The 24,897-nt window shown below is 35.7% G+C and overlaps 4 protein-coding genes across 5 annotated transcripts; all 4 read right to left on the bottom strand.

Moving 5' to 3' along the window:
- Positions 1-145: 145 nt before the first annotated feature.
- LOC113735486 (probable pectinesterase 29) lies at positions 146-2,438 on the bottom strand. The gene is made up of 5 exons (XM_027262490.2): positions 2,217-2,438; positions 1,957-2,116; positions 1,621-1,833; positions 652-896; positions 146-406 (listed from the first exon to the last, which is right to left on the bottom strand). Exons 1-5 carry the CDS (start codon positions 2,357-2,359, stop codon positions 235-237), a joined length of 933 nt encoding a protein of 310 aa, XP_027118291.2. The 5' UTR covers positions 2,360-2,438; the 3' UTR covers positions 146-234.
- Positions 2,439-5,087: 2,649 nt separating this feature from the next.
- On the bottom strand, positions 5,088-7,671 carry LOC113734439 (large ribosomal subunit protein uL13w-like). Its single transcript, XM_027260984.2, has 4 exons — positions 7,280-7,671; positions 5,973-6,089; positions 5,794-5,881; positions 5,088-5,376 (listed from the first exon to the last, which is right to left on the bottom strand). Exons 1-4 carry the CDS (start codon positions 7,549-7,551, stop codon positions 5,233-5,235), a joined length of 621 nt encoding a protein of 206 aa, XP_027116785.1. The 5' UTR covers positions 7,552-7,671; the 3' UTR covers positions 5,088-5,232.
- A 2,954-nt stretch (positions 7,672-10,625) lies between these two features.
- Positions 10,626-13,010, bottom strand: LOC113737799 (transcription factor FAMA-like). 2 transcript variants are annotated; one of them, XM_027264971.2, is made up of 5 exons: positions 12,887-13,010; positions 12,573-12,690; positions 11,790-12,461; positions 11,072-11,506; positions 10,626-10,896 (listed from the first exon to the last, which is right to left on the bottom strand). In XM_027264971.2, the coding sequence occupies exons 2-5, from the start codon at positions 12,594-12,596 to the stop codon at positions 10,807-10,809; spliced, it is 1,221 nt and encodes a 406-aa protein (XP_027120772.2). In that variant the 5' UTR covers positions 12,597-12,690; positions 12,887-13,010; the 3' UTR covers positions 10,626-10,806. The 2 variants fall into 2 exon arrangements, with proteins under 2 accessions (XP_027120772.2, XP_071938224.1); XM_072082123.1 differs by lacking the exons at positions 12,573-12,690; positions 12,887-13,010 and having other exon boundaries at positions 11,790-12,557.
- A 3,637-nt stretch (positions 13,011-16,647) lies between these two features.
- Positions 16,648-24,084, bottom strand: LOC113734438 (26S proteasome non-ATPase regulatory subunit 1 homolog A-like). The gene is made up of 13 exons (XM_027260983.2): positions 23,735-24,084; positions 21,610-21,679; positions 21,192-21,297; positions 20,878-20,986; positions 20,629-20,797; positions 20,041-20,510; positions 19,800-19,935; positions 19,451-19,699; positions 19,146-19,366; positions 18,745-19,003; positions 18,286-18,518; positions 17,678-18,197; positions 16,648-17,305 (listed from the first exon to the last, which is right to left on the bottom strand). The coding sequence occupies exons 1-13, from the start codon at positions 23,884-23,886 to the stop codon at positions 16,982-16,984; spliced, it is 3,018 nt and encodes a 1,005-aa protein (XP_027116784.2). The 5' UTR covers positions 23,887-24,084; the 3' UTR covers positions 16,648-16,981.
- Between the last annotated feature and the right edge of the window lie 813 nt (positions 24,085-24,897).

Below are 24,897 nucleotides of genomic sequence, written 5' to 3'. Positions count from 1 at the left end.
GTGAAGATTGGAAAGGGAAAAAAAATTACTCCCATACTTCAAAAATTCTACCAACTGAACGGCTGAGAGTTCTAAAGTAGATTTGAACTTTGGAGAGTTAAAATTTTCATCAATGAAGCATAAAAATTACTAATTACCAGTGTTCTGAAAAATCCTAGACAAATAGTACACTTGAAGAAAGATAGAAATGTCAGAAGAAGCATAAATTGGTCCACATTTTGCAGACAAAGTGGTTTAATTCACCATGCTGAAAGGTTGCTGGATGATCCAACCATCATTATCAATGAATGTCAAGTCAGTTAACTTCTTCACCATTTCATCACTCAATTTGTGCTCCCAACCCACCCGTCCAGAAGTGTTTGCTCCTATCCCATGGCAATCATGCTCAGCAAAGGTCAGTTGGTACCTGCAGGTTAATGGCATTAGAATTATAAAGAAGACACTTGGATTGGATCCCATAATGAAAAGGTATTGGCACTAGATAACCAAAGAAGATGGAAAAGTACAAATTCTTGTAATACTCAAAAATTTAAGCAAAGCCCACAAAGGAAAAAGCCATCAGAAAGATATAACCAACAACCAGGACACCAGATTTTAGAACAATAAAAAGTGCTCTCAAATTATGTAATGGAGAAAGGGATATTTGATTACTCGTGGCCAGTAAACCCCCAGGCATTCCATCCTTGAGGAACAACAACGTTTGACATAGAAGTGTTGTAGAAGATGACCCTGGCATAGTCTCTCCAGGGTCTTCCCAAGTATGTTGTTCCATCTCCAATCACATTGCAGTCTTTGAAAATGAATCCACTCGGATCAGTGGGACTATTTCTTCCCTGTGCTGTGATGAAGCCAGTCAATCCGCGCAAGGCTCCAGCAACTACTGATACTGTACATCTCTACAGTGCACACAAAGATGACAACATTCATTACTACATTAACTTTGACGTGTTATAAGTTATTTTCTTTCCTGCACTGTCAGTGTAAATTAATAAATTCATCTTTTTGACGTTAACAGGCCTTTTTGACTCATAATCCTTATTGAAAATCTAAATTATCTTTATGGAAATGTGGCATGTATAGATACTAATTTGAAAAGATCTACTGAGTGCAGAAAAGCTCAATTCTATTTTTTCTGTATATTTTTCATGCATAAACAATATAGAATATCAGCAGATTGTAATGATATCTAGGGCAAAAGAAAGAAAAAGTTCTTGTGTTTAAAATAAGAGAGAAGGGTATGGTTTGTCTAGGATAATTGATCCATCTAGGATTTGTAATTCAGTGGTCCAAAATGTAAGTGTACCCCAAAGTAGATGAGTAATTAGTGATAAAACGGGATCAACGTAAATGGCATGCAGGAAAATATCTCAACATACAATAAATTTCTTGACAAAATATGCCACGGTAAAAGATAAAGATACAGAGAGAGAAATTAACAGCCAAGGTACCATGATTTTTGCTCGTTAATGAAAGCAGGAAATAATGAAAATGGAAAGTTGTATCAGATCATATCATTATCCCATTAAAGAAAAAGTATTTCAAAACCCCTTGGAGAAAAGGAAGAGAATAGAGAAAAAAAGAGGAAGAAAAGAAAGCAAGAGTAACTTGTTGTAATTGTACCTCATATATCGATTGGCCATCACCGAAGATAAAATCAACTGCTCCTTGTATGGTACAAAGCTTGAAGTAGTGCCGTCCTTGATCATCCCAAAGGGTGTCTTGAAATCCCAAGAATGCACATCTATAGAACGCAGATTTGTCCCCAGATATCATAGCAGCCACTGCAGCTTTTATTTGATTCTTGTTACTCCCCGGTGGATGGTTGTAAGAATTCTGTTTTGTAAATTCGGACAGAATCGATATATATATTCAAATTGTGTATGTAGCTAGCAAACCTGTTACCATCTCCTTGAACCATTTACCTAAATAGTAGATATAATATAAGGTAGAACTTACAGTGAAGGAAACGCTTTTGATAACAATATTATCAGCTTGGGAGATCAAAGTAGCACATGTGATAATTGGACCAGAACCACCCCAAATAACACGAGTTTTCCACTTCCCTTCTCCTTGAATATAGATGAAAGGTTTGTCCGAGGGAATGAGAATCTGTTCGCTGCATGAAATCAAACAAAAATGGTAGGTATTTCTTGAACTCCAATCCTCATTATTCTAACCCAAAAGAGAGAGAGAGAGAAAGAACTTCAAAAACATACTTGTATATACCGGCCTTGATGTATATCCGAACCCATTGTTCATTGTTTGAAGGAATATGATCAATAGCAGACTGAATGCTTGAGAAATGTCCATAGCCTGACGGATCAACATACAATGTTGTGTAGTTGTTTACTGCCTTCATATGGAACCTTCTTAGTGGTTCAGCGTCTCCACATGCAGCCAGAACCAGGAAAAGTGCAAGTAAGGAAGACAAGGATGGTTGAAGAAACAGCATCTTGTTAGAAGTGGAAAACATTCCAGCAGCCCAAAATTGAGGGAAAGAGTGGTAGCAGAAGATTGATAAAAATTCAGGGATGAATAGATATATGAAAAAGATTAGCTTTCACTCCATATAGGACTCATAATGTGTCATTAAATTTTGAAGCGGAGATTAGGAAGTCAATGTTCTCTAAATGGAAGTATATAATGAGAAAATCATTAACCAAATCTGCAAAATCCTTGATGATTTAGAAGCTGCTGCTTTTGCTCTTCTTTCCTTCATTTTTTTTTTCTTTTTGACTTTTGAAGGTGAGAGCTGCGAAGACATTCCCAGTTCCCTTTGCGAAATTTTGGTATGGTATATGGCAAACTGCATGTGCCATTATTCTTACCCAAAATGAAAAATGCATACATATATGGCATTCTTTTATAGTAAAATTATTTTGAGAATGTGGTGCATAATTGGTGCGAATTGGAAGCAATGTGATTGAGGGATTCTTAATTGATGGAACATTAACGAGGTGATTGAATTCGATCCTCGAATATTTCTCATTCTCCCTTCCTTCTTATGAAAAAACTTTTAAAGAGTCTCCCTTTGACCAAAAGAGAAGGTGAAGCAAAGTCCAGCCACCAGTATTCTAGGTAATAACAGTGATCATTCATCTAGTTGATTTGGAAACTTCGATGTGCTTGCATGTAGAGGTGTTCATATTTCGGGAAAAAAAAATCGAAAAATCAAATTTATATCAGATTTCGGTAAAACAGAATTCGAAAAAATCGAAGTATAATGTTCGGTAAAATTGTTTGGGAATGGATTTTAAAAATACAATAACGAAATATTGATTAGCGACTGAATTATCGAAATTTTTATAATATAATGATGTGTGTGTATATATATATTACTAATTATAGGAGTAAATCTTAATCTTATTGTTAAATACTAATTAGTAATTAGTAATTGGGTTTTTCTAATGGGTGCTTATAGGGCACTGTTAATGCACACTTAATATTCACCTAACCTACCATGTATATATATATATATATATATGTATATACTAACAATTATTACCCTCCCTTACATTTATATACTTTCTCTATTTAATTTTACCTACCCTTCCTTATATTTATTTACCTTCGTTAATTAATCTATATTTTTACCGATCGAATTATCAAAATTTTTATAATATAATGATATATATATATATATATATATGTATTACCAAATATAAGAGTATATCTTAATCCAATTATTAAATACTAATTAGTAATTACTAATTGGATTTTTCTAATGGGCACCTGTTAACACATACATAATATTCATCTAATCTACCATGTACATACACATATTAACAATTATTATCCTCTCTTACAATTATATACCTTTTCTATTTAATTTTACCTACCTTCTCTTGTATATATTTACTTTCCTTAATTAATCTATATTTTTAAAAAATATGAAACCTGAAATATATCATAACGAGTGCTCTATAGGCACCTGTTAGACAGACCGTTACTAATTAGCTAACTTAACTGTAACTATATTTGGAAGCCAAATATTGATGGAAGTTGACATGCTGGAGTTTAGTTTGACAATTTAATTTGGAGTTCTTGTTTATTCAGTGTTGTAGGAATTGAGATTATGAATTAGGAATTAGGATTATGAAACCTAATTATTTTTTTTGGCATATCATTGTTCGAGTTAAGTTGATTGAATTTTGTTGAAAAAAAAATATGGGATATTATTTTGTGACAACAATTTTCTTAGAGAAAATTAAAATATTTTAACTCACTATTAATATTTTAGACTTCAAATATTACTGAATTACTGGTTCTTCGATCCAATTTACTGAAAATTTTTTTACCATATTCCCTACTACCGGCCGATGGACACCTCTACTTGCATGCGCTTAGGACATGAAATTATAAGATCTGATGCCCTGAATCTCTGATTGTTTAGGTTATCTAATATATTTACAGGTATTTTATTTCAAAAATATATATTGGTAGTTGAATACGGGAATAAAAAATCAAAAGGCAATACATCAGGTTTAGTAAGATACAATAAAGTGAAATGCCATGTGATTTTTTTTTTTCTTGAATTTGTGTTTGTTGACAGAGAGTTTCGTCAATTATAAGAGAAAACTCTGTCAAAATTTTGTTAAAATAAATAATTTTTTTTTTTTTAAAAAAAGTGAAATATGGCAGCCATGAAGCTAAACTTAAACCCATCCTGTAACATGTAGCATGTACTACATTTTTCGGATTTTCAGTTCTTTTTCTTGACACAGAAATCATACTTGCTAGTTGATGGACCCAATATCTACTCTACAGGCAACGCATGGCGATCGAACGTGCCAATCTTGAAAAAACAGTCCCCTCCAGCGTAAATTTCAGCTCTCTTTGAAGTGGCTTCCAGAGAGAGAAATGGAGGGGGAGGCAACACGAGAAAAATTGAAAGGCTACCACCAATTTGAGGTTTGAACATTAAAAATTGTCCAGGGCACAGAGGGCTGGTCTTTGTTTATTGGCTTTTCCAGAAAAGGTGACTGCACAAAGTGGTATATTCTCCGGTCCAAAAAGATGTTTGAGAAAAAACACGAGCTTCTCTCATTTCACAACGTGATAGTCCACACAATTGGGCAAAATCAACATGCAAAAATAAATAGAAAATTTTATAGCAAAATCTCCAAAGAAGCACCAAATATAAACCACCCAGAGTAGGGATAGTATTTAACAAAAACATATCGAAATAAATCATCGTTTTCCAACAAAATTGTCACTCCTGGTAAATTATCTCTAGTACTTGATAGGAGCAATAACTTCAAGTTGGGGGCCAAGCTTTTCCTCAGCAGCCTTCTCAGCTTTAATCCTCAGTTGTGTTAACTGTTTCTTCCTCTGATATGCTACCTGAGCTCGCTCTTTCCTCTTCTTCTCAAGCTCCTGCAGGAGAAGAAACAAGATGATTTTTCACGATTCCGTAGCAATCAAATAAAAGGAAAAAGCTAACAAACCCAAAAATCTAGCCAGTATTGACTATAAGAGCCACTTGTTTTCACAAAAAGTGGATACAGTGACCATTGTTTTAACAGATATCAATAAACACACGGCAGCAGGCTTGTGGAAACAAGCTTTATGGGAGTAAGAAAAGAATAGAAGTAGATGACTAGCTGTCCACAGAGAATGCAAATTGAAAACAACAAAGTTATCAACAAGACTTTCAAAAGGAACATTTTCCTCAAATCCATTGCCCCCAGTTAACGAACAGCAAATGGAATGTAGCTTCTAGGCAACTAGAAAGTGGAAATCAAACAACAAACAGGGAAAGCAGAAACATTTGAACAAAGAATAAAAACTCACCCTGATAGTATCATAGTGGTTCCATCCAACCTCGGACGACAGCTTGCCCAACAAACAGTATTTGTGTCCAGCTTGTAGCCTCAGAACCCTAGCCATCAAACAAGAAACAAACTTTACAGATGCTAAGACAAATTCTAAAAGTACTTGGCCATGTCTTGAAAATTAATTAGTGCGCTTACTTGAGAGCATCAGGGATGACCATCCTCTTTATCTTGTCATATGGTGGTGGGATCCCCTCATAAACCTTCAAACGAGCGAGTGCAGCTGCTCCTCGCTTTGTCTTGTGGGGAATCATGCTACAGTAAATGACAATAACAGCAACAATCAGTTTCAATAACCATAACTAGCGACATCAATAAACCGAATTAAGGCTCTCAGATTGGTTAAGAAAGCAGTGTTACAGGACCTAAACTGTTCCCAATAGCAGACAAAAAAGAGGGAACAATAAGAACAAGAGAAGGCAAGGAAAACCCGAACCTTATGACAAAGTAGAATTCTATCAATGGGGAACCATCACTTGCTCAAAAGAACATGAAACACAAACCAAAAAGGCTAACAAGAAAAAAAAATTCCTAATTAACTTACCAATAAAAAGGGATTGTAATTGTACAAGATATGGGAGGGGCATGTGGAAGTTATAACTTAAATTCCAAGCTTCAACATTCAATATCAGTCCTTTCTGTTCCAGGCAAGTTAAATCTTACTACTATAACATAGAGACTTCGTTAGTCAACCAATTTGGGTACCAATCTCGCCACCTACATGCAACTGAAATTTATATAACCATGCATTCGCATCACAATAGGCAATTTTACCTAAATTTGTTTTGTTTATAAGATAAGTCATTGTAAGTCAGGTGTGCCGCATCTTCTATTACTCCACTGAGGGCTCATGAAACTGAATATAAGTAATTGTTTATCAAATTACAACGAACTTTGTTCCAAAATAAAACTATAAATGCACCCGTTTAATGTCTGCAAACTCCCATAAAAAAGGGTGGCACCAGTAGATGGACAGCTGAAATGAAGACACAAGACTGTCTCTGATGGCTTCAAATCATTTGGACATGTTTCCAAAAGTGCATTCAAATACATAACCCATCATCACCTACACAAACTCATACTGACAAAACTCTTTATGCAGATTAATAAAGAATTTGTGAACACTCGTAATTCTCGTCATACAGAGTAACAAAGAAGATAGGAATCTTTATTTCACTAATCCCCAAAATTAGCCTTGTAATCAAATTTCCAAAAGACATTTCTCCAATCAATCCAAATTCAGAAACATAAATCCAAGTACAGAACTCAAACTGAAGATAAATGTCCAATCTTTCCTCAACACGAATACAGAAAATTGTACCCAAAATAAAAACCCAAATTCCAATATGCCAAATGAAAGTGAAAAACAACCAAAGCCAAGCAAGCAATTCAAAAAGACATAAAGCCGATCACTTGAACGTCATACCAAATAACAAGTAACTCACCCACGAATGGTGCGCCAGAGGATTTTAGAAGGAGCTCGGAAGTGAATGGGACCATGAGAAGGCTTGGTGTTCATCCTCTTACGGAGAAACCTATGGTATTTCATTTTCTGACGAACTAAGCCACCAGAAAGGCAAATTTCCTCGCATCTAACCACCACAACTTTCTGGCCATTCAGCAATTCCTTAGCCAAAATGGAGGCCAGCCGCCCCAACATGTGGTGCCTAGCATCCACCACCACCCGCTTGGCGCAGATCCCTGACCCGGAAACCATCCCTTTTCTCTCTTTTTTCTTGAGAATTTTCTTCTGCTGCTGCTCTAATGGCGGTGGGGTTTGTGAGAAATGGGCGTGGAAGAGGAGGAAGAGAGCATAAGGTGTTTTTAGGGTTTTGGCAGGGTTGTCGTTTATTGGGTTTTGGGCTTGGACACTTTTTATTTTTGTTATTGTTATGATAATGGACTGGGCTATGAGAGAACAAAGGTGGGCTTTGGGTGCTCTGAACAGATGGAGCTTGATGAGCGATCCAAACACAGATTGTGCGGTGGATTTTAAAGCTAAGTCCCAAAGTCCAATGAGCGTCCCTTACTCTTTTTCTTTTACTTTCTTTTTAAGTGATAAATATATGAATTTCTCTTTTTCGTTTTAATTTTCTTAGTTTCTTTTAGAAGGGAGGAGGGGATAAATAAATGAAATAAGCAATAAAAAAATCTCTATTTAACCATGGGTTATATTTCATTGTTACCTTATGAATTTACTTATGTTAAGAAAGTGTACGAGGATATTCTCAAGATTATATTGCATAATCGTGCCAACAGTCACTAATTTGTGATTGTAAATATCCAAAAAATATTCCAATTCATGCATAATAAATTTAAGAACACTAAGCTTTTTTTTTTTTTTTTTGTGAAATCTATTGTTTTCAATGTAGTTTAGTTTTTCTTTTTTTTTTTTCAATAGTAACTTGCCTTCATGTGTTTATTATATTGGTCGGGTATTTTTTATGCTTTTAAATTTATGAAATGATTTGTAATGTGTAACGATAGCATAATCACCACAAGATGCTTGTGGGATCAATACGATTAGCATCACCCAAAAAACTATGCGGTAATGGCAAGAGATGGAGAAAAGCCAATAATTGTGTTTGGATTGCATTTTTCATGATTTTTCATGGAAAAATTATTATAGCGATTTGATGTATGCGAGGGAAAAAAATAATAGAAAAATGTGATCACAAAAAAACGACGTAATTTTTTGACAAAAAACAGCAATCCAAACAAATCATCAATGATGTTATTAAACAATTGAGAGCCCCACTAAATGATTTTACTAATGGCTTTAGCTTAAATTTGTTAAAAAATATGTTTGTTTTGCATGGAAGAGCAAAACTGCAAAAGACATCAAATGCTTTGACAAAATGGTCTTCGTACTTCCGTCACCATTAATGCTTTGTGTTTGTTTTTCAAAAAAAGTACAAACGTTCTGTCACATTAGGTCCACCTTTGGTAGCTGCTAGAAAGAATGGCCATACAAGAACTTCGGACTTGGGCAGAACGGTTGTCAGAACTTCGGACTTGGGTCCACATTAGGTCAACCAATCGTCATTTAGTGATGTAAATCTCTCTAAACATGTAATTATGCATAAATTACTTGTAACCTCGTTACGAATGAAATTCATATGAATAATAGTAAAATGTATAAACGGCTAAGAAAGAGTTGCAATTTGTATAAACAGTGTTACATTATTCAAGAGTGATTAACGTTTTTTACATCTCCACCTCAAATTCAAGAAGTTCATATGAATAATTGTAAAATTGTATAAACAGTTAAGAAAGAGTTATAATTTGTATAGACAGTGTTACACCATTCAAGTGTAATTGGCGTTCTTGACGTCCCGACCTCAAGTGCAAGAAGTTCATAAAAGCATCCATAGCATAGCATGATAGAATCACACACGAGAGCAAAGAAAACATGCTAAATAGAACAGTAAATTAAGCTCATTTGACACCTTCCATCATAGTAGGTTAGGCATATACCTTTCTTGGTGATCAATGTAGTTTACTCCATTAATTATCCAAAATCAGCCTTGATAAGAAATTCTCGGTGAACTTGTCAAAGAAGAAGAAAATCTCTTTGAAAGAAAGCAAGGCCTCGCATCTTCAAATTAATATTTGTACTTGCACATATGCATCAATCAAAATACATCTCAATCTGGGTTGAGGAACAAAGCCTTGTATTAAGGAAATTTTCATGGATGTATCTGATGCCTCCCTCTATGGGTTCAACTTTTTATTGCTGTGTAAATCGATTATCCTTCAATTCTTGTTTGACTGCTACATTGAAGGCAAAACCATCAATATATTTCACCGTGAGTATATTCTTTTTAATCAGTTATTGGCAAGTGATTTGTTGAGCAAAATTTACGAGCATCCGTCTAAGGACAAGAGACCTTGAAAGGTACATATCAAATCAAAATCAAAATCAAATGAGATGGCACCCTAATACATCCAAGGATCTAATTCTGTGTTCTGACAAGTCAACCCTACGGAAATGGCACCAAGGGCTTGTGGGGTAGGTTGACTTTTTTGTATGAACTACAATCTTTTAATTCATGTTCTATCATTGGGACATCCTTGCAGATTTTGTCACCATAAGTAGATAGATTCCTCCTTCCACGCAAATTCCTATTCCTAATCACATCACAGCAGATAACAGCTGCGAGTCAATGTCACTTTCTCACACAAATACCGCCAAGATTTGATAGTACAGGGAACACGTTCATCATCCTCATCAGATACAGATGACCAAATACAATAAAGAGCAAAATTTGAGAACAGAAAAAAAAGTTATAATGTTACATACAAGTATACAAAATAAAATCCAAACCAAAGTACAAAAAAGTTGACAAAAAGGAAGTAACTTTTAGCAGAAAGAAAAAAGGGAAGGATCTAATAACTCAAAAAATAGGCTACATTTGTAAGTGATAAAGTGGCTCAAACAGTAAAACTTGGCAAAGATTTTGGCTTCTTGACAGAAAGTACAGAGTGGTGCGCTGAAAAATTTTGAGAGAGAGTTTCAACTGTGTATGATAAGACCAAAAATTTCATTTTAACACAAAGTTATTCCCATTTGAAGTATAAATTGCTTAGGTTCAACTTTGAAGCAGCATATATGAAAACTCAAGAACTCATAGCATGTTTTACGTACTTATGAATTAAATATATTTCCAATAAGAAGTTGGCATTTTCGAGTAAGTGATGGAAAATTAGTTGTGCAAAGAATTCATGGTTCTTTTTACTGTCTGAAAAGTTAAGTTTAATAAGAGAAAAAAATAATAATATGAATTCATCTTCACCCATCAAATCAATTCAAGGTACTGTATTTTGTAATTTGTACCAATAGAGGTACTACACACTCCTAGCCAGTTTTTAGCAGAGCCCACAAAGGAAAACTGAAAACATGTTCAATACACCGTACAAGCTACAGAGAAAAATCATTCAACTCTAGTCACATATAAATTAAAGGCCATCATCATATGCTGCTGTTTGCGTGGATAAAACTGAAAATTTGTTGAATGGAATTTGCTATATCTTCAGCTGTGAACCTTGCTTCGCTTGCTACCTACATATAGAATATCAAAAGTAAATCACATATGTTACAACACCGATTCAAAATGAAGTTCTTGAATCAAATTTATAATTTATATTTAACAATGAATAAGACTTGTGTTGCATGTCAAATTCATGGAAATTATATATAAGAGAATGGAAACTCTAGAGGGTTTTCACATATGTACCTTGACATTGAAAGAATATAGAACAGTCTGTTCAATTGTGGTTATGTTGGTATGAAGAATATTGAGCTGCAAATCCTCAAGGGCAGCAATGGTCTTAATAAGCTGTCCAGGTCTTCTTCTAGACAATATCTTGATCAATGCATCAAACCCTAAGAGCTTCACCTCAACATCAGCCAAGCATGACTTGCTCTCAGCTGTTTCTTCATGTAGTCCAGTTTCCAATTCAACAAGCTTCATTTGATCACTAGAAAGAGGCATGCCAGGAAAAAATGGGGGTTGAGGTTGCTGAATTGGAACTGATGATGATGAATCTCCTATTGGTCTTGGACCATCTCCATATAGCCTCCTCCTTTTTTGTGATTCTAGACATTGAAGAAGTTGCTCCAATTCTCTTACGAACTCAATCGCCCCGCCAATTATTGATGCTTGATCTCCCTATTAATTTGAAAAAATCCCTTGTCAAATTTCTAATTTGTTTCAAACTAACAACTCGACTTGTATATACCATAGGCTTAAATAATAATTACTCTTTATATATATGAAGTTGGACTAGATCTTTTGCAAATATACAATTATTAGATTGTGCTACATATATACGTGACAATAATAAAACTGCCTGCGTATGTAAGATTTATACTGCCAAGAAATATCAATCTAAAAATTGTTATAGATACAAATATTCACATAGTTTTATGAGTATGCATGAAGAGTTTCATACCCTTTGCACGTATGAGCCAGGCATGAGAGACCTAAGAACTCGAAGATGTTCATTCATTTGCTTCCTACGGTTTCTTTCTACTGCTATGTGAGTCATCCGCTGGCTCTCAACTTCTTCACTCGTCTTGATAGTTCTCGGTCTTTTTCTCTTGTTCTTCGTTTCTGTTGTTAAAGGACTCTTTTCTCGGTTATCACCAAGAAATTGCAGTTGAACTGATGTGTTTCCGAAACCCCGGGCTTGATCTTGATCAGGTCTTTGATCACCTTCTTCCCCTACTTTAGAGTTGCTTTCTTCATTGATAGGTCGAGGAAACATAAGGGCTTGATGATCAGGGTCATCCTGCAACTTCTCATTCAAGACCGGAAATTTAAGGAAGTAAACTGAATCATTCAAGACAGTTTCCTCCTCTGGAGTTTTTGCTTGATTCAAGGCTAACTTTGGACCAAAATCGGCAAATTGCATCACATCAGCAAAGCTCAACTTATCTAAAGAAGTTGAAGCACAAAAGCCAGAAGACATAGGCTGTTGCTGAGTAGTGTTATGGAGCATGTAATCCACCATCTGATTACTGCCATCGTCACCCGATACTTCTCCAATCTGTGGCTTCATCAGCTGTTGATGCTGATGTTCTAGTGTGTAGTCAAGTCCTGTGAAATTTCCAGGAATGGAACCCTGCAACATTTCAGGTTGAAAGAAAAACAGCATAGTCATGTAATGATGCGTCAACAAGAAAATACAATATAACAAACAATGGAGAGAAAGGTTTTCTTGGATTTTGCGTACTGAGTAGTTTTCTTCTTTCTCCATTTTATATAAGCACTAGGTTTACCGTGAAACCCTTAGTGAGCTCAAATCATGTAATAGTAAAAAAACCTCTTGAAATTTCACTCTGGTCCACCTCCTGCCAAAAAAACGAAAATAAAAATGAAATACATGAGTTTTAAGTTTTAACCACTATCAAAGCAAGATGAAGTAATTTAATGCAAAATTTTATGCTAGCTCAAATCACAATATGGACAAGACCAATGTTTGTTGGTGTTTGTCTTTGCGTAACAATTACTAATATAAACAAGAAACTAGAAGTTGTATAGACTAACCTTGGGAGATTTGAAGAAAACAGTAATTCAGGTAGATAAAAGTTAAAATAAGTGGGGTTTTAGTGTATGAGAGATCAGAAACATGGGGTACAACTGTACAAAAATGAGCTTTCTTATATGGTCTAGAAACAATTGATGAAGATGGAGATTACTGTCTATATATAAAGGATATGGGATGCTTGCTGGAGCTGCCTTTGACTTCATATGTCTTCATGTGTAGAGAGAGAGAGAGAGAAAGAGAGAGGAGCCTGTGGAGTAATTTCCACCTCACAAATTCATGATGATGATACTTTTTTCACCTCCCATTAATATGAATCACAAGGGAAAATACCTTTACCACCTCTTCTCATGACTTTAATTAATAAATCCAAGCGCTGAAGATTAGGACTTTTGAACTTTGAATCTTGAAATTGGAGATAATGTGCACAATTTGGAGCTTGATTTGTATTTACTATGTAGCAAGTAGCAACACCGGATGTAGGGATAAACCACACCAGCATGGTTGTAATAAATATCTAGGGATAATTTCATAAATCTCCCCTGAGGTTTTTAACAATTACAGAATATTCTCCTTAAGTTTTAAAAATTACATATACCTCCCCTATTTTTACTGTTTAGTAACAATGTAGATCTAACAAACTAAATTTCTCTCAAAAATCTTAAATTGCCCTTTTGTGCAAAATTAATAAAGAAAAATATAGTATACTCAATCATATTCCTCCGCACGTTGCACAAATCAACAAGTCTAATCCCTAACGACCATTCAAGCATAAGTTCTAAAATCAAGTAACTGTGCAAAAGATCTCAAATTGCATATACAATATCAATACTTTCCACACAAAAATGAAAAAAAAAACACACAAACCCCATTGACAACCAATTTTATACCCCAATATTAAATATTAATGCTCAAATACCTTTTCAATACAAACTAATCTAACCTAGAACCACCCTTGCAACCCTCATATAGCTTTAAAAATATTAATATCTCAAAAGTAGAGAATAAATTCTATCACCACAATAAAAATCATAATAAAAATTTCTAATTCAATGTAAAAGATCCTTATGTAATTATTGACATTTTAAAAAAGTTTTTTTTTTACAACAAACTAAATATGACAAATTCCACATATTTAGTTTTCTTCTTATTTCAATCATCAATTTCATTATATATTTCTCTATCATTGCGAGTTTCTTCATTTCCTTCTAGTTAGGCACATAATCTGCTTCCTCTGTGATTTTATAATTTCAATTTGCTAATATCCACAAAATTGAAGATAATAAAAATAAGTTATATTAACTAGAAAAGAAAGGAGCGAACATAGACAAGAGACAGAAAAATAAATTATTTCTTTTGGATTTTGTAAATATGTTGTCTTAAATTTAAAATTGTCTATGAAGTGGAGGGTTTTTACTATGTTAAGGGAGGAAAGTATAATTTCTTAAACTTGAGGGGAATCGAGTGAAATTATTAGAAACCTGAATAGAGATTGTTGAAATTATCCCAAATATCTAAGTCATAAAATAATAGCACTTTTACACTTGTCAAAACTGATCTAGGAATCAGAATTCAGGAGCAGAACCCACCTTTGGCTGAGGGTGGAAATTGCCTGCCCTCAACTTTGAAAAATTAAGAATGAGACTACTAAATATCCTTAACTTTATTAATTTATCTTGCATTTACACCCATTGAATTTTATAAAACCCTCTTCAACTTTTATATACCCACCCCAAATTTTTTCAAATGTCCTTCATTCTTTATGTTGCCCCTCATAGAGATGAAGCTTTTAACTGATTTTCGGCAAGTTCTTCTCCAAGTGGACAAGAAATGGTTTGTGCTGTACAACTTTGAGTTGAGGTCATCCACGTTATTCAGTTTTCCTCCTCTCCTGTATCCCAACGCCTATGTCTGCTTTGGCAGCCCCCTTCAACCACAGAGAAAGAAACAACTGAGGAAGGAAGGAAGAGAGGCAGCAAGAGATGTGCTAAAATTAGTTGATAGAATTACACTTGTTTGATTGACTAGATAAAATTATACCTAAAAAATAGATAAAATTATGCTTATTATCTGCTGTTTATGTTCGCATCTCATCGTGCTTATTACCATTGTAACAGCAAGAGTCTATGCAAATTTTTAGATATCATACAACACGGAACCGTAGGTAAGAATTTTTTGTTTATCCTTCAAATTGTGCTTACTAAGATGACTCAATATTTTGAGCTTTGGTCACTTCAAATTAACTCGATCGCTAGACATTAAATTTGCCATCAGATCAAAATAACACAGTAGAAGGTTTCTTGAAATCATATACCAAGACAATAACTTCATCCTAATTCCCAAATTAGCCTACTGATCTCTTTGGTCGATGACAAACTGCTGGCTGTGTCTTGCAAGTAAGAAGCTTTCAGCAAACAGAATTTTCAGGTGAACAATTCTCAAGTACGTTCAGGATTCGATGTCGAAAGTTTGATACTCCAAATTTGCTTTAGACAGGAGGATGGATCAAGTAATCTTAATGCATTTCCACAGCTCATGATGGATAGATTACTAATTCAAATTACACGCTTACCTCAAGTTCAGGTGCAAAGGATGCTCCATAAATCAAAATCTTCTTAGGAGTACAACCACGAATCACGAACCTGTAAACAAGTTTAAGTACATCTCGTCTGTTATCCTGTTGAAAAGGCTCCCGGAATGACTTTTTACAGAATCAATCCAATAGCTTGTAAGAAATTACGCCCAAGTGGCGTTACAATATCCCCTTGTTTGGTACGTAGGAATGACCTAGAAAGGAAAGGCCTTTCCAACTTGTCTGTTCCATTTCGGTGTTTGGTGTGATTTAAATGAGAAAACTCATTCCTCTTAGAATGCTCATTCCAACTTTTTATTGGAATCCCATTCCTGAAAAAATTTAGGAAAAACTCTTTCCCACCTTTATCCTAAAAAACCTAGATAGCACGATGTCAAATTCATCCTCATGAATCTATTGGATCACCATATTTTAGGTTAGTTGTAAGTTCAATTAGTATTTGAATGTAATTTCTTATAATAATTAATTTTCCTTGTATTTAGAATAATTTTTTCATTTATCCTAGGAAACAACTATTTTATGATACTTTATTCTTTGACTTTTGAGCAATTGTTCAAGATTTTATAATAATGAAAGTATATATACACTGTCAGTGTACACAGAATATGGGCAAGGATCAACTCCAAAGTCAGCCATGCTTAGTGAGGGAGTACACTGACTTTAAGAACTGTGGAAGACCCATCCTGAAGAGGTTCAATACTTGATCTTATTTTTTCCCATTCTTTGAGTCAAGGTCACTTGGAGAGGAAGGCAAAGGTACCAGAATGGTGCAAAATGGAACACATTCAAATCCAAAGCAATGGAGATGAACAATGAAGCTGCCGACGTAAGTTAATACCAAACACAAAATTGGGGAGGATTGCGACTAAAATGCCCGTAGAGGATTGCAAAACGGCACGGCGGGCGGGGTTTGGTCGGTGCTAGCGGGTAAGGGATCCTTGCGTTGGTATGTTTTGTGTCTTTTGGGTGTTTTTTTTCCTGTGATTTTAGGTATTTTCAGGTGTTCTAAAATATTTTAGTGTGGTTACCACACACTGTATTTCATCTATATGTTTTTTTTTTTCCCGAAACATGCAATCCAAACAGATTGTCTTGAATCCGTTTGGAGTTTCAACGAAAAGCACAACACATAAACAGTAAAAATGGCTAAGTTGCAACACCAACCAAAACTGGCTCCAAATATTTTTCGTATCAACCAGAACAAAAATGGTGCGAGACCATCAAAACTTTGTTACAAATGAAAAAGAACCAAAAAAAAAAAAAAAAAAAGTGTGCGCGCGCGCACACACAAACCGGAAATTTCTGAAGGTGATACTTTCTGCAACTTTCATTAACTTAATTCAACAAATACAAGTTCGCATCCTGTGTCTGCATTAAAAGATGAAGGCAATTCATCGATGCTAATTCCTTACACAAGCTGCTAAACTGAAACTTTGAAGAGAGAAATCGACAATGTGTGGCAATTGAACCCTTGGAGCCGAGCAGGAATCTTGAAGAGAATAAATCAAGCTGTGTATTCAAAAGGCTGAGGTGGCTGAGGTTCCTCATCAACCGCCATTGCAGATCCAGTACCCTGTTGTGCCGTTGCCGATGCACCAGCATTCGACGTTGTTGATGAGGGTGAATCGGTTAAAGACAACACCTCTGGTTCAGTTGGGCGCAGATCTTTCAGAAGCACAAACCCTGAAGGTGCTAATTTCACCGGCACGTATCTACTATCTTCCTTGAATTTGATGAACTTCTCTTGGGCAGGAACAACTCTTGCAGGGTTGGTCAATACCTCAAAATTAGGCTCTGGTTCTGATTTCTTTTCTGCAGCACCATCAACCTGCCAATCACATAATCGTCTGTCAGTAGAGCTTCTAACACCCAAAAAAACATCCAACATAGAGCATTATCAATGAAAACATTTTTTATTCTATAATAAAGAGATCATGCACCTATTGCGACTAAATGTTAAATGAAAATGGTGTGTTTCTCAATCTTCGTTACACAAGGAGGCAAGTTTTAGTCGAAGTAACAACAGGTGGGTTGGTATGTGGAGAAGGTACGAGTATGATAGCATAGAAGTAGTAATAGATGGGAAAACACTGAACATCCATTATGCTGATGCAATCTAAAATGGATTTCAGCAGAAGAAAGAAGTCTGTAAACTTCTAATGCAGGGAAGAGAATGGAACAAAAACATTAATAAGCATACCTGCATGGATTCGCCATCCTTATCACCAGATTTAGCCTTCCCAGAAGTTCCACTTCCAGATGGTAACTCTGCTCCAAAAGCCTTGTCAGCAATTGCCTTCTGCTCTGCCTCTCTCTTACTCGCCCTGGCCTTTGCTCTGGCTGATGTGGATAAAACGGCTGTAGGAAGCTTGACAGCTGAAGTGGTAGTGGCTACAGTTGTGGGCTTGGGATATTCGAACAATGATGGTTTTGCATGAGATAGGAACTCAAATTTCGGAACTTTAAGGTCATAATTGAGACCAATGAAAGCTGTCGGTGAGAATGACAAGCTAACAAAGTATATGAGCGGATACCAGTACCAAAATTGGCTAAAAACAGCAAGACCAACAACTGCAGTTACTTTGTCATGTTTTGTCTTTGAAAGCAATTTTATTGTCACATTCCTTCCACCAGCATCCAAGATTCCTGTTGCCAAAATTGCACCCATCTTGCTCATAGTGTCTTCATGCTTATCCAGGATAATTTTCTCCAATTGCCTCCTGTTAAATGAGGCAAAAATATCAGCTTAATTGAAATGACATAGATAGCCAAGTAAGTGCACACACAGCTAACAGGAAAAAAAACTACCTGAATGCACCAACACGGGAATCACTGGCTTCACTGATCTGAACCATTACCATGGCCATCGCCATGAGAGCTCCTTGACGAACAAAATCAACTACATCTGATGTCAAAGGCTCCAGCAATGATATGGCCTCACTCAGACCAGTACCAGCACATGATATGCCAACGGCAAGAGCTGCACCATAACGAACATGTGGATTGTATGATTCAGAGAGCAAGGAGACGATCCGAGGAGTCTGCATTTTAAGGTTAGCAACTCAATTAGATGGATTGTTCAACATCTGCATTTCTATCAATCCTCGTACAAGGGCAGAAAAAATTAAGAGCAAACACATCATATGAAAAGTTGTTTGGAGAAACAAAGCCTCGGTATCAAATTCTTATAGCCCAGAACATAAACCATAAGCATCATAACAATAAAAACAGAAGGGTGCACAAGCACTGAACGTAAGAGAAACCAACCTGTTCTGGATCATTGTACATAACAAAACCAAGTGCCAAAACTGCAGTGCGCCTAACATCGTCGCTCACATCTGATACAGCATAATGCAGCAGCTGTCGAATGGCCTTGTTGTTTGCAGTTCCACTGTAAGCCAATGCCAATGCATACATTCCTCCATAACGTAGAATGGGATCTTGATCCCGAGTCATCTGCTCAATCAGTGTATCAGCTCCTTCTTCTCTTCCATAAACTGTCAGAGCTATCCCCAATGCCAAACCCCTACAACAGTCGATAAAAGATGATAAAAAAAATCTCCAACTGACTCTTGCTTTCTCTTTCTCACAAAAGGAGAGAAAAGAAATGGCGGAAAGAATTCATTAAGGTTTTAATTCCAGAGATAGATTATAGACGTTAAGCACACCTGATAATTTTCTCATGCTGTGTCTCATGTGCATAAGCAAGCATTTCACTGGCCTTCTCACTTGCAGTCCCAACCATCAGTAAACCCATACTGATTCCAGCAGCTTCACCAGCAACAGCACTGTCCGTGTAAAGGACATTCTTTATATCATCAAAAATATCTTCATCAGCAGTTCCCAATGCGGCCAAACCAAGACCAAGGCAGGCACCATGCTGAATAACCTGCAGGAGACAATTTTTTGAAAAGGTGGAAAAGTGCAAAGATAAAAATAGGTACTTTCTTACATAATACAACAAGGCAAATACCTCAACATTAGTGCTTCTCAGGCTTTCACGTAGGAACTGTTTGATGCCCTCCCCATGATTAGCATGAATCAAACCCAGAGCATACAAGGCACCTCCTTCTGAATATGGGCTGCCACCACCACCAGCTCCACTCTGTGGCAAGTAAGGAGCCATTAGTGATCTTCCCTGCTGTAGATGGCCTCTGTGAATAACTCCTAGTCCTGCTGTTGCACTAAACTTAGCCCAATTTGTAGCCCGGCTAAGCCAGTCCTGACAGTTTAAACAAATACAAAATGTTAGATAGAAATCACTACTTTTATCATTATGCAACACATAAAATAATGAGGAAAGTAGATGCACAGTAACTGACCAAATTCTCCCTGAGAAATGTGTCGACAGTTGTCCCAGCATGCATAAGGGCATTAGCGTATATAGTTGCACTATGACAAACACTATTTCTCATCTCAACAGATTGCTTTATTGTCTTGAGAATTAGGAGATCAGATCTAACATGTAAAAAACCAACAATTAGTCAAATACTTCAAAGAAATCCAGTAAACTGAAAAACTATCATGGGAAGAGAAGAAAAGAAAACAGGAAAAGTGCCCTACTTATTATGACTATATAAGAATTGCAATGTCAACTGTATGGAAGTCTCTCCAGACAGTATTCCTTTTATTTTTGATAACCTCTCTGCATAAATAGCTTCCTTTGGATCTGCATGGGACACATTTCCTTCAGAATCTTGACTACCCTCTGTCATCTGAACATCCTCTGATGTAGTATTTACCCGCGAAGAATGCAGCTCAGCAGATCCAGACTGTGCAGCCACTGAGGGTTCTCCCTTGGGACTGGAAAGTCGGTCCCTGACTTTCAAAAGAAAAGCTTGGTGTTCATTCTCTACAAGGTCAAAAGCTATTTGAAATCCCAATAAAGCATCATCTTTGTTTTCTGATCTCAAGAGTTTCTCAAATACACCAGCAACGTCCTCTGGTCCATCCAAAAACATGAGAAGCTGACATATACTCAAATAATCAGGTGATGGCAGTTTTTGGAATACTCTAACAAGAAGACGTTGCACCTGCATTAAAGTAGTGGAGGGTCAGAATTTCTCAAGTTTTGACATCTGATATACGCAGCCAATGTTCTCTAGAATTAGGAATACGGTTAACAAGAATGAATTAGATAGACATAATCACCTCACGCCGATATTCTCTAGAGTTGACAAAATTGTGAGAGACATCAGTACAATAGGATAGGGTTGCTTGAATATTGTCACTTCTTATAACTGCTTCCTCAAGCTTATCCAATCTTCGGCATTCTATGGCCATTCCCACAGCTTGTTGATATCTTCCATCAGTTATACACCTACAGGGAGGTCCAAAAATGAGATAATGAGAAAAATTCCAAATCTATAGTCTAATCTAGCATTCCAGAAGTTTACATACTTATCAAGCATTCTTTCAACAATGGCTTCCAATCTTGGATCTATCTTTGCTGCTTCATTTGACTCAGCAGCCTTGGTCTTGAGGTCAGCATATTCATCTATAGCTTTAGCTGAGACACAAAAGCATATAATAGAAAAATTAGTAAGACGTGCATGTCATGGTTAAAGAGAAATGCATAGTTAAGTTATGTAATACCAGTGCCACTTTGCACCCCAAAATCATTATTTATCCAACCATGATTCATTTTCTTATAAATGCAATGCATAGAAATACTAAACAAATTTAGAAGACAGAATCCAACAAAAACATCCTACCTAGAATAGTCCGGACATAATCTGAATCTTCTGATACATCGAATAGAGGGCCAGCGCCAAGGGCATACGACAATGAGTCATTTAGTTCACCCAAATAACAAAAGACCTGAGAGAGAACACAGAGATATGTTACAAATAATGAACCCATATCAAAGCAAAAACAACTTATGGTTCCTCTTCTTGAAATGCATTTTACATAAGCCGGTAAAATGACTACTAAAATATGAATCAAGGAGATGAGCACCCTGTAGAAGTAGGCTTTAAAACGAAAACTTCGAACAAAACTATTGTTTAGAAACATCTTGAGTTTCTTTAATAGTAAACTTCAAGGTAAGGCAGATCATTATTTCTATCATCCAATTTATTATATAAAACAGACAGGAAGAGAATTAAAGACACAGGAAAAACATCTTTGAACCTTTGAGGCCAGCAATGCAGCTAGTTGTCTCTGGGTCTCATCAAACTCCTCATCTTCATATACACTCTCACTGCAAAACCATAAACACTCGGTCATTTCTGATGGCTAAAAGTGATAAAAAATACATAATCAATTTTCTGAACATACAACTACAAGAATGAGTAATATTAATACAAAATCAATTTTCTGTACATACAACTACAAGAATGCGTAATATTAAGATCTATAAAACAACAAGAAGCTCTTTGATGTTTGTTTTATGCTCCATTAGTCACCATGAGAATTCAGCAATAACTAAACTTTATTGAGAGAGTTGTGCTGTACAACATGAGACAAGGACTTCCCAAGTTTTCCTCCCTAATGGTGCAAATGATGGCCAAGTTGTGCAGAAGAATTTTCTTATAGCTAGCATGCAAGTCCTATAAATTCTCGACAATACTAGAATGCTAAATTGAAATGGAATTTCAATTAGCAGTTTTCTAAGAAGATGCCAGATTCCCATTAACTATACAAGGGAAGTGGAAAACTACAAGATTTTTTACTTATCCTCTCCACCTAATAACATGTCCCTCTCAACCCTTTTTTTTTTGGTATGTCCCTCTCCACTTAGGTCACTAACAACATTTGAAATTATCATTACTTAGAAGATTCTGTTGTCTCTTCCACTGGATCAAGAAAACCCAGTTCTCTCTTCCTCAAGTCTTCAGTTTGTATATGCTACAGTTTGTATGTACTAAGCTCTAATATATGTTGTCTATTTTATCTCAGCAAGGTCGTCTAGCAATCTAAAATTCCCATAATAACTTCAGCCTTAATAAAAACATGCTCATAATAGGAACAATGCTAACGAATTATTATAAGCAGGAATACCGTACAAGGTTATAATTTAATTGTTTGTTAAACATTTAGGGTTTCAGATAGAAGGACAAGTTGTTTGCCTTCAAAAGTAGTTGGCTAGAGAGCTCCAGAACAAGTTATTTAGTTTGTCAGTTAAAAGGCTTTTATTAGGTTGATCATAAAATATTGGAACTGTATCAAAGGAAAATAAGGAACAGAATATTCTGTATTATTTTGTTCCCTGAAGGTTTTTATCATCATCCTCCATCAACATATTCTCTATCTACTTTCTTATCAAGCTAAAGCACATAAAGTTGCACAGGTATCATTTCTTCCAACTCCCAAAACCAAATTTCCACCAAACATCATATGTATAGTTCTAAATTCCGTCAATTCTTAACTGCCCATGATTAATAAATTATCCCAACTCTCCTACCCCACTTCAACCCCCACCCCCTAAAAAGAGAAGGCCTTTAAAAAAAAGGTTGTTTATTCCTGTCCTATCTCCTTATCTCACTAAATATAAATCATTAACAAGGCATCCATACTACCAAAAGTAAGCATTCATAATCGGCCCCATTTACCACAAAATCACAAAAGAAACAAACAGGAAAAAAAACCAGCCTGACTACATAATTAAGTTGAACCTCACTTTTTCACGCTCTAAACACAGAACTGACATAAAAAACCAATCCCAACATGTCCATCCCTATCTAACCAAAAATCACAATAGATTAAAAAAAAAAGGCTGAACTTGTCATACATATAGGGACTCAGATAATCATCATATTTTTACTCCTGAGCATAGAAAAATCTAACTTGTGATTCAGTTTTCATGTTTGCAGTTCTTACAATACATACAAAACCCTGACTCCAACTCACATACAGAACCATATATTGCCATAAACACGAACAGACAAAGAAAAGGCTTAGAAGTTTTTGAAATTTTGCTCATTTGAAAAGCACATCAAGAAGTCGCATCTTTTCACATTATCCTCAGTTCCCACTGCAATTCTAACAAGACTAATGCAGGTGAACAATCACACAATGAACTCCTGCATAGGCATAATATTCATAAATTAACACTGTAAAACACAAAAAATACTACCTTTCACACTAAAATTTCACCAAATTAGCTGTCCCTTACAACTGACCGGTTCAGAACAACAAAAGTAGGCATCTTCTCAGTTTTCCATCCTTAGTTTCTCCCACCAATACAGCAACTCAACAAATTCATACAAAAAGAAACAGAAAAAGACCAAGAGAAGTTCAGATTCAAGAATTTTACATGACGGGAACGGAGGTAGATATCTCCGGCCAATAGAAGTCCACAAAGGCATTCAAATTAGAAAGCGCGTGTTGCTTAAGCTGCGGGTGGCTCTCATTAAGCATCGCCAATAACATCCCCGCCGAGCTGACCATCGTCGCCGCTGCCGCCATGACTGACGCCGCTGCCCAATTTCTCAATTCCGATTTCGAATTTCACTAAAACAACAATCAATCAACAAGTACCCCACTTCACGTGAATGCAGAAGATTATAATCTATGATTATCAATTGATTGGATCTACAGGAAAGAGAAAGATCAAAAGGGAATTAGGGTTTTGGAGTTTGAAGCGGAGAAGAACTGGAGAAGACTCTTCTGTTTTCTCTTTCTTGGTTTCTTGAAGAGTTTGGGAGGGGTCTTTTTCCGATTTCTTATAAATCTTGGGTTTCTTGAGGAATGAGTAAGGTAATATACCTTTTTTTTTTTTCGTTGGAGCTAATGTGCTACTGCTTTTTAAGTAGTACTCTGTTTGGATTGTAAGTTATTTGGGATTATCTGGGATATTTTTACTGTAGCACTTTTTGTGATGTGATGTATATGAGATAAAAAGATATTGGAAAGATAAAAAGGTGTATTGAAAATTGTAAAGATGATGTAAGCAAATAAAATTGGGGAAATATGAAGCAATCCAAACAAACCTACTTTTTCGGATTCCAATCTTGTTGATATCCAGTTACAAAAAGGGGGGCAAAAGGCAAAAAGGGAAAGGATAGAGGAAAATTAAATTTGAGTAGCTTCATTTTGATTAGGTAATTAAATTGTACCCTTTTGAGCTTTTTTTTTCAAATTTTTTCTAGCACTGCAAAAATGATAAATAAATTGTAGCCTTTTAAACTTTGACTTGATATCGGCTTGTAAACATGAATGATAAAGCTTGGAATTTGCATGTAATAAAATTAAATTGCTCTGATTCATTTTTTAGAATGAATAACAACCGTTTGAGTACGCACGTGAAAAATACAATCATAACAAAATCACACTTTTAAGCTTGGTTTGATATTGGCCACTTAAAATTTATGTATAATGAAATTAGAGTGCTCTAATTTAGTGTTTGGAATCGATAATAACGATCTGATCTTAGCTTAGAAAAATATGATTAGGCTTAATTAATCTAAAGTGATACTA

Source organism: Coffea arabica, chromosome 3c, assembly GCF_036785885.1.
Source record: "Coffea arabica cultivar ET-39 chromosome 3c, Coffea Arabica ET-39 HiFi, whole genome shotgun sequence".
Lineage (NCBI taxonomy): Eukaryota > Viridiplantae > Streptophyta > Magnoliopsida > Gentianales > Rubiaceae > Coffea > Coffea arabica.
The sequence above is the reverse complement of the archived record's forward strand: the minus strand, read 5'-3'. Positions and strand labels throughout refer to the sequence as shown.

Coding starts and splice junctions, on each gene's coding strand:
- LOC113734438 (XM_027260983.2), bottom strand. CDS start 23,886: ATGGCGGCAGCGGCGACGATGGTCAGCTCGGCGGGGATGTTATTGGCG. Junction 20,798..20,877: donor GTTGAAAGAATGCTTGATAA/GTATGTAAACTT, acceptor ACCTCCCTGTAG/GTGTATAACTGATGGAAGAT. Junction 18,198..18,285: donor TCCCGTGTTGGTGCATTCAG/GTAGTTTTTTTT, acceptor CTCATTTAACAG/GAGGCAATTGGAGAAAATTA.
- LOC113734439 (XM_027260984.2), bottom strand. CDS start 7,551: ATGGTTTCCGGGTCAGGGATCTGCGCCAAGCGGGTGGTGGTGGATGCT. Junction 6,090..7,279: donor CTCTGGCGCACCATTCGTGG/GTGAGTTACTTG, acceptor CATTTACTGTAG/CATGATTCCCCACAAGACAA. Junction 5,377..5,793: donor ACCACTATGATACTATCAGG/GTGAGTTTTTAT, acceptor CTTCTCCTGCAG/GAGCTTGAGAAGAAGAGGAA.
- LOC113737799 (XM_072082123.1), bottom strand. CDS start 12,500: ATGACTATGCTGTTTTTCTTTCAACCTGAAATGTTGCAGGGTTCCATT. Junction 11,507..11,789: donor CTGGCTCATACGTGCAAAGG/GTATGAAACTCT, acceptor TCAAATTAATAG/GGAGATCAAGCATCAATAAT. Junction 10,897..11,071: donor TATATTCTTTCAATGTCAAG/GTACATATGTGA, acceptor TTCTATATGTAG/GTAGCAAGCGAAGCAAGGTT.
- LOC113735486 (XM_027262490.2), bottom strand. CDS start 2,359: ATGAAGGCAGTAAACAACTACACAACATTGTATGTTGATCCGTCAGGC. Junction 897..1,620: donor ATGGCCAATCGATATATGAG/GTACAATTACAA, acceptor TGTGCACTGTAG/AGATGTACAGTATCAGTAGT. Junction 407..651: donor TGGGGGTTTACTGGCCACGA/GTAATCAAATAT, acceptor ATTAACCTGCAG/GTACCAACTGACCTTTGCTG.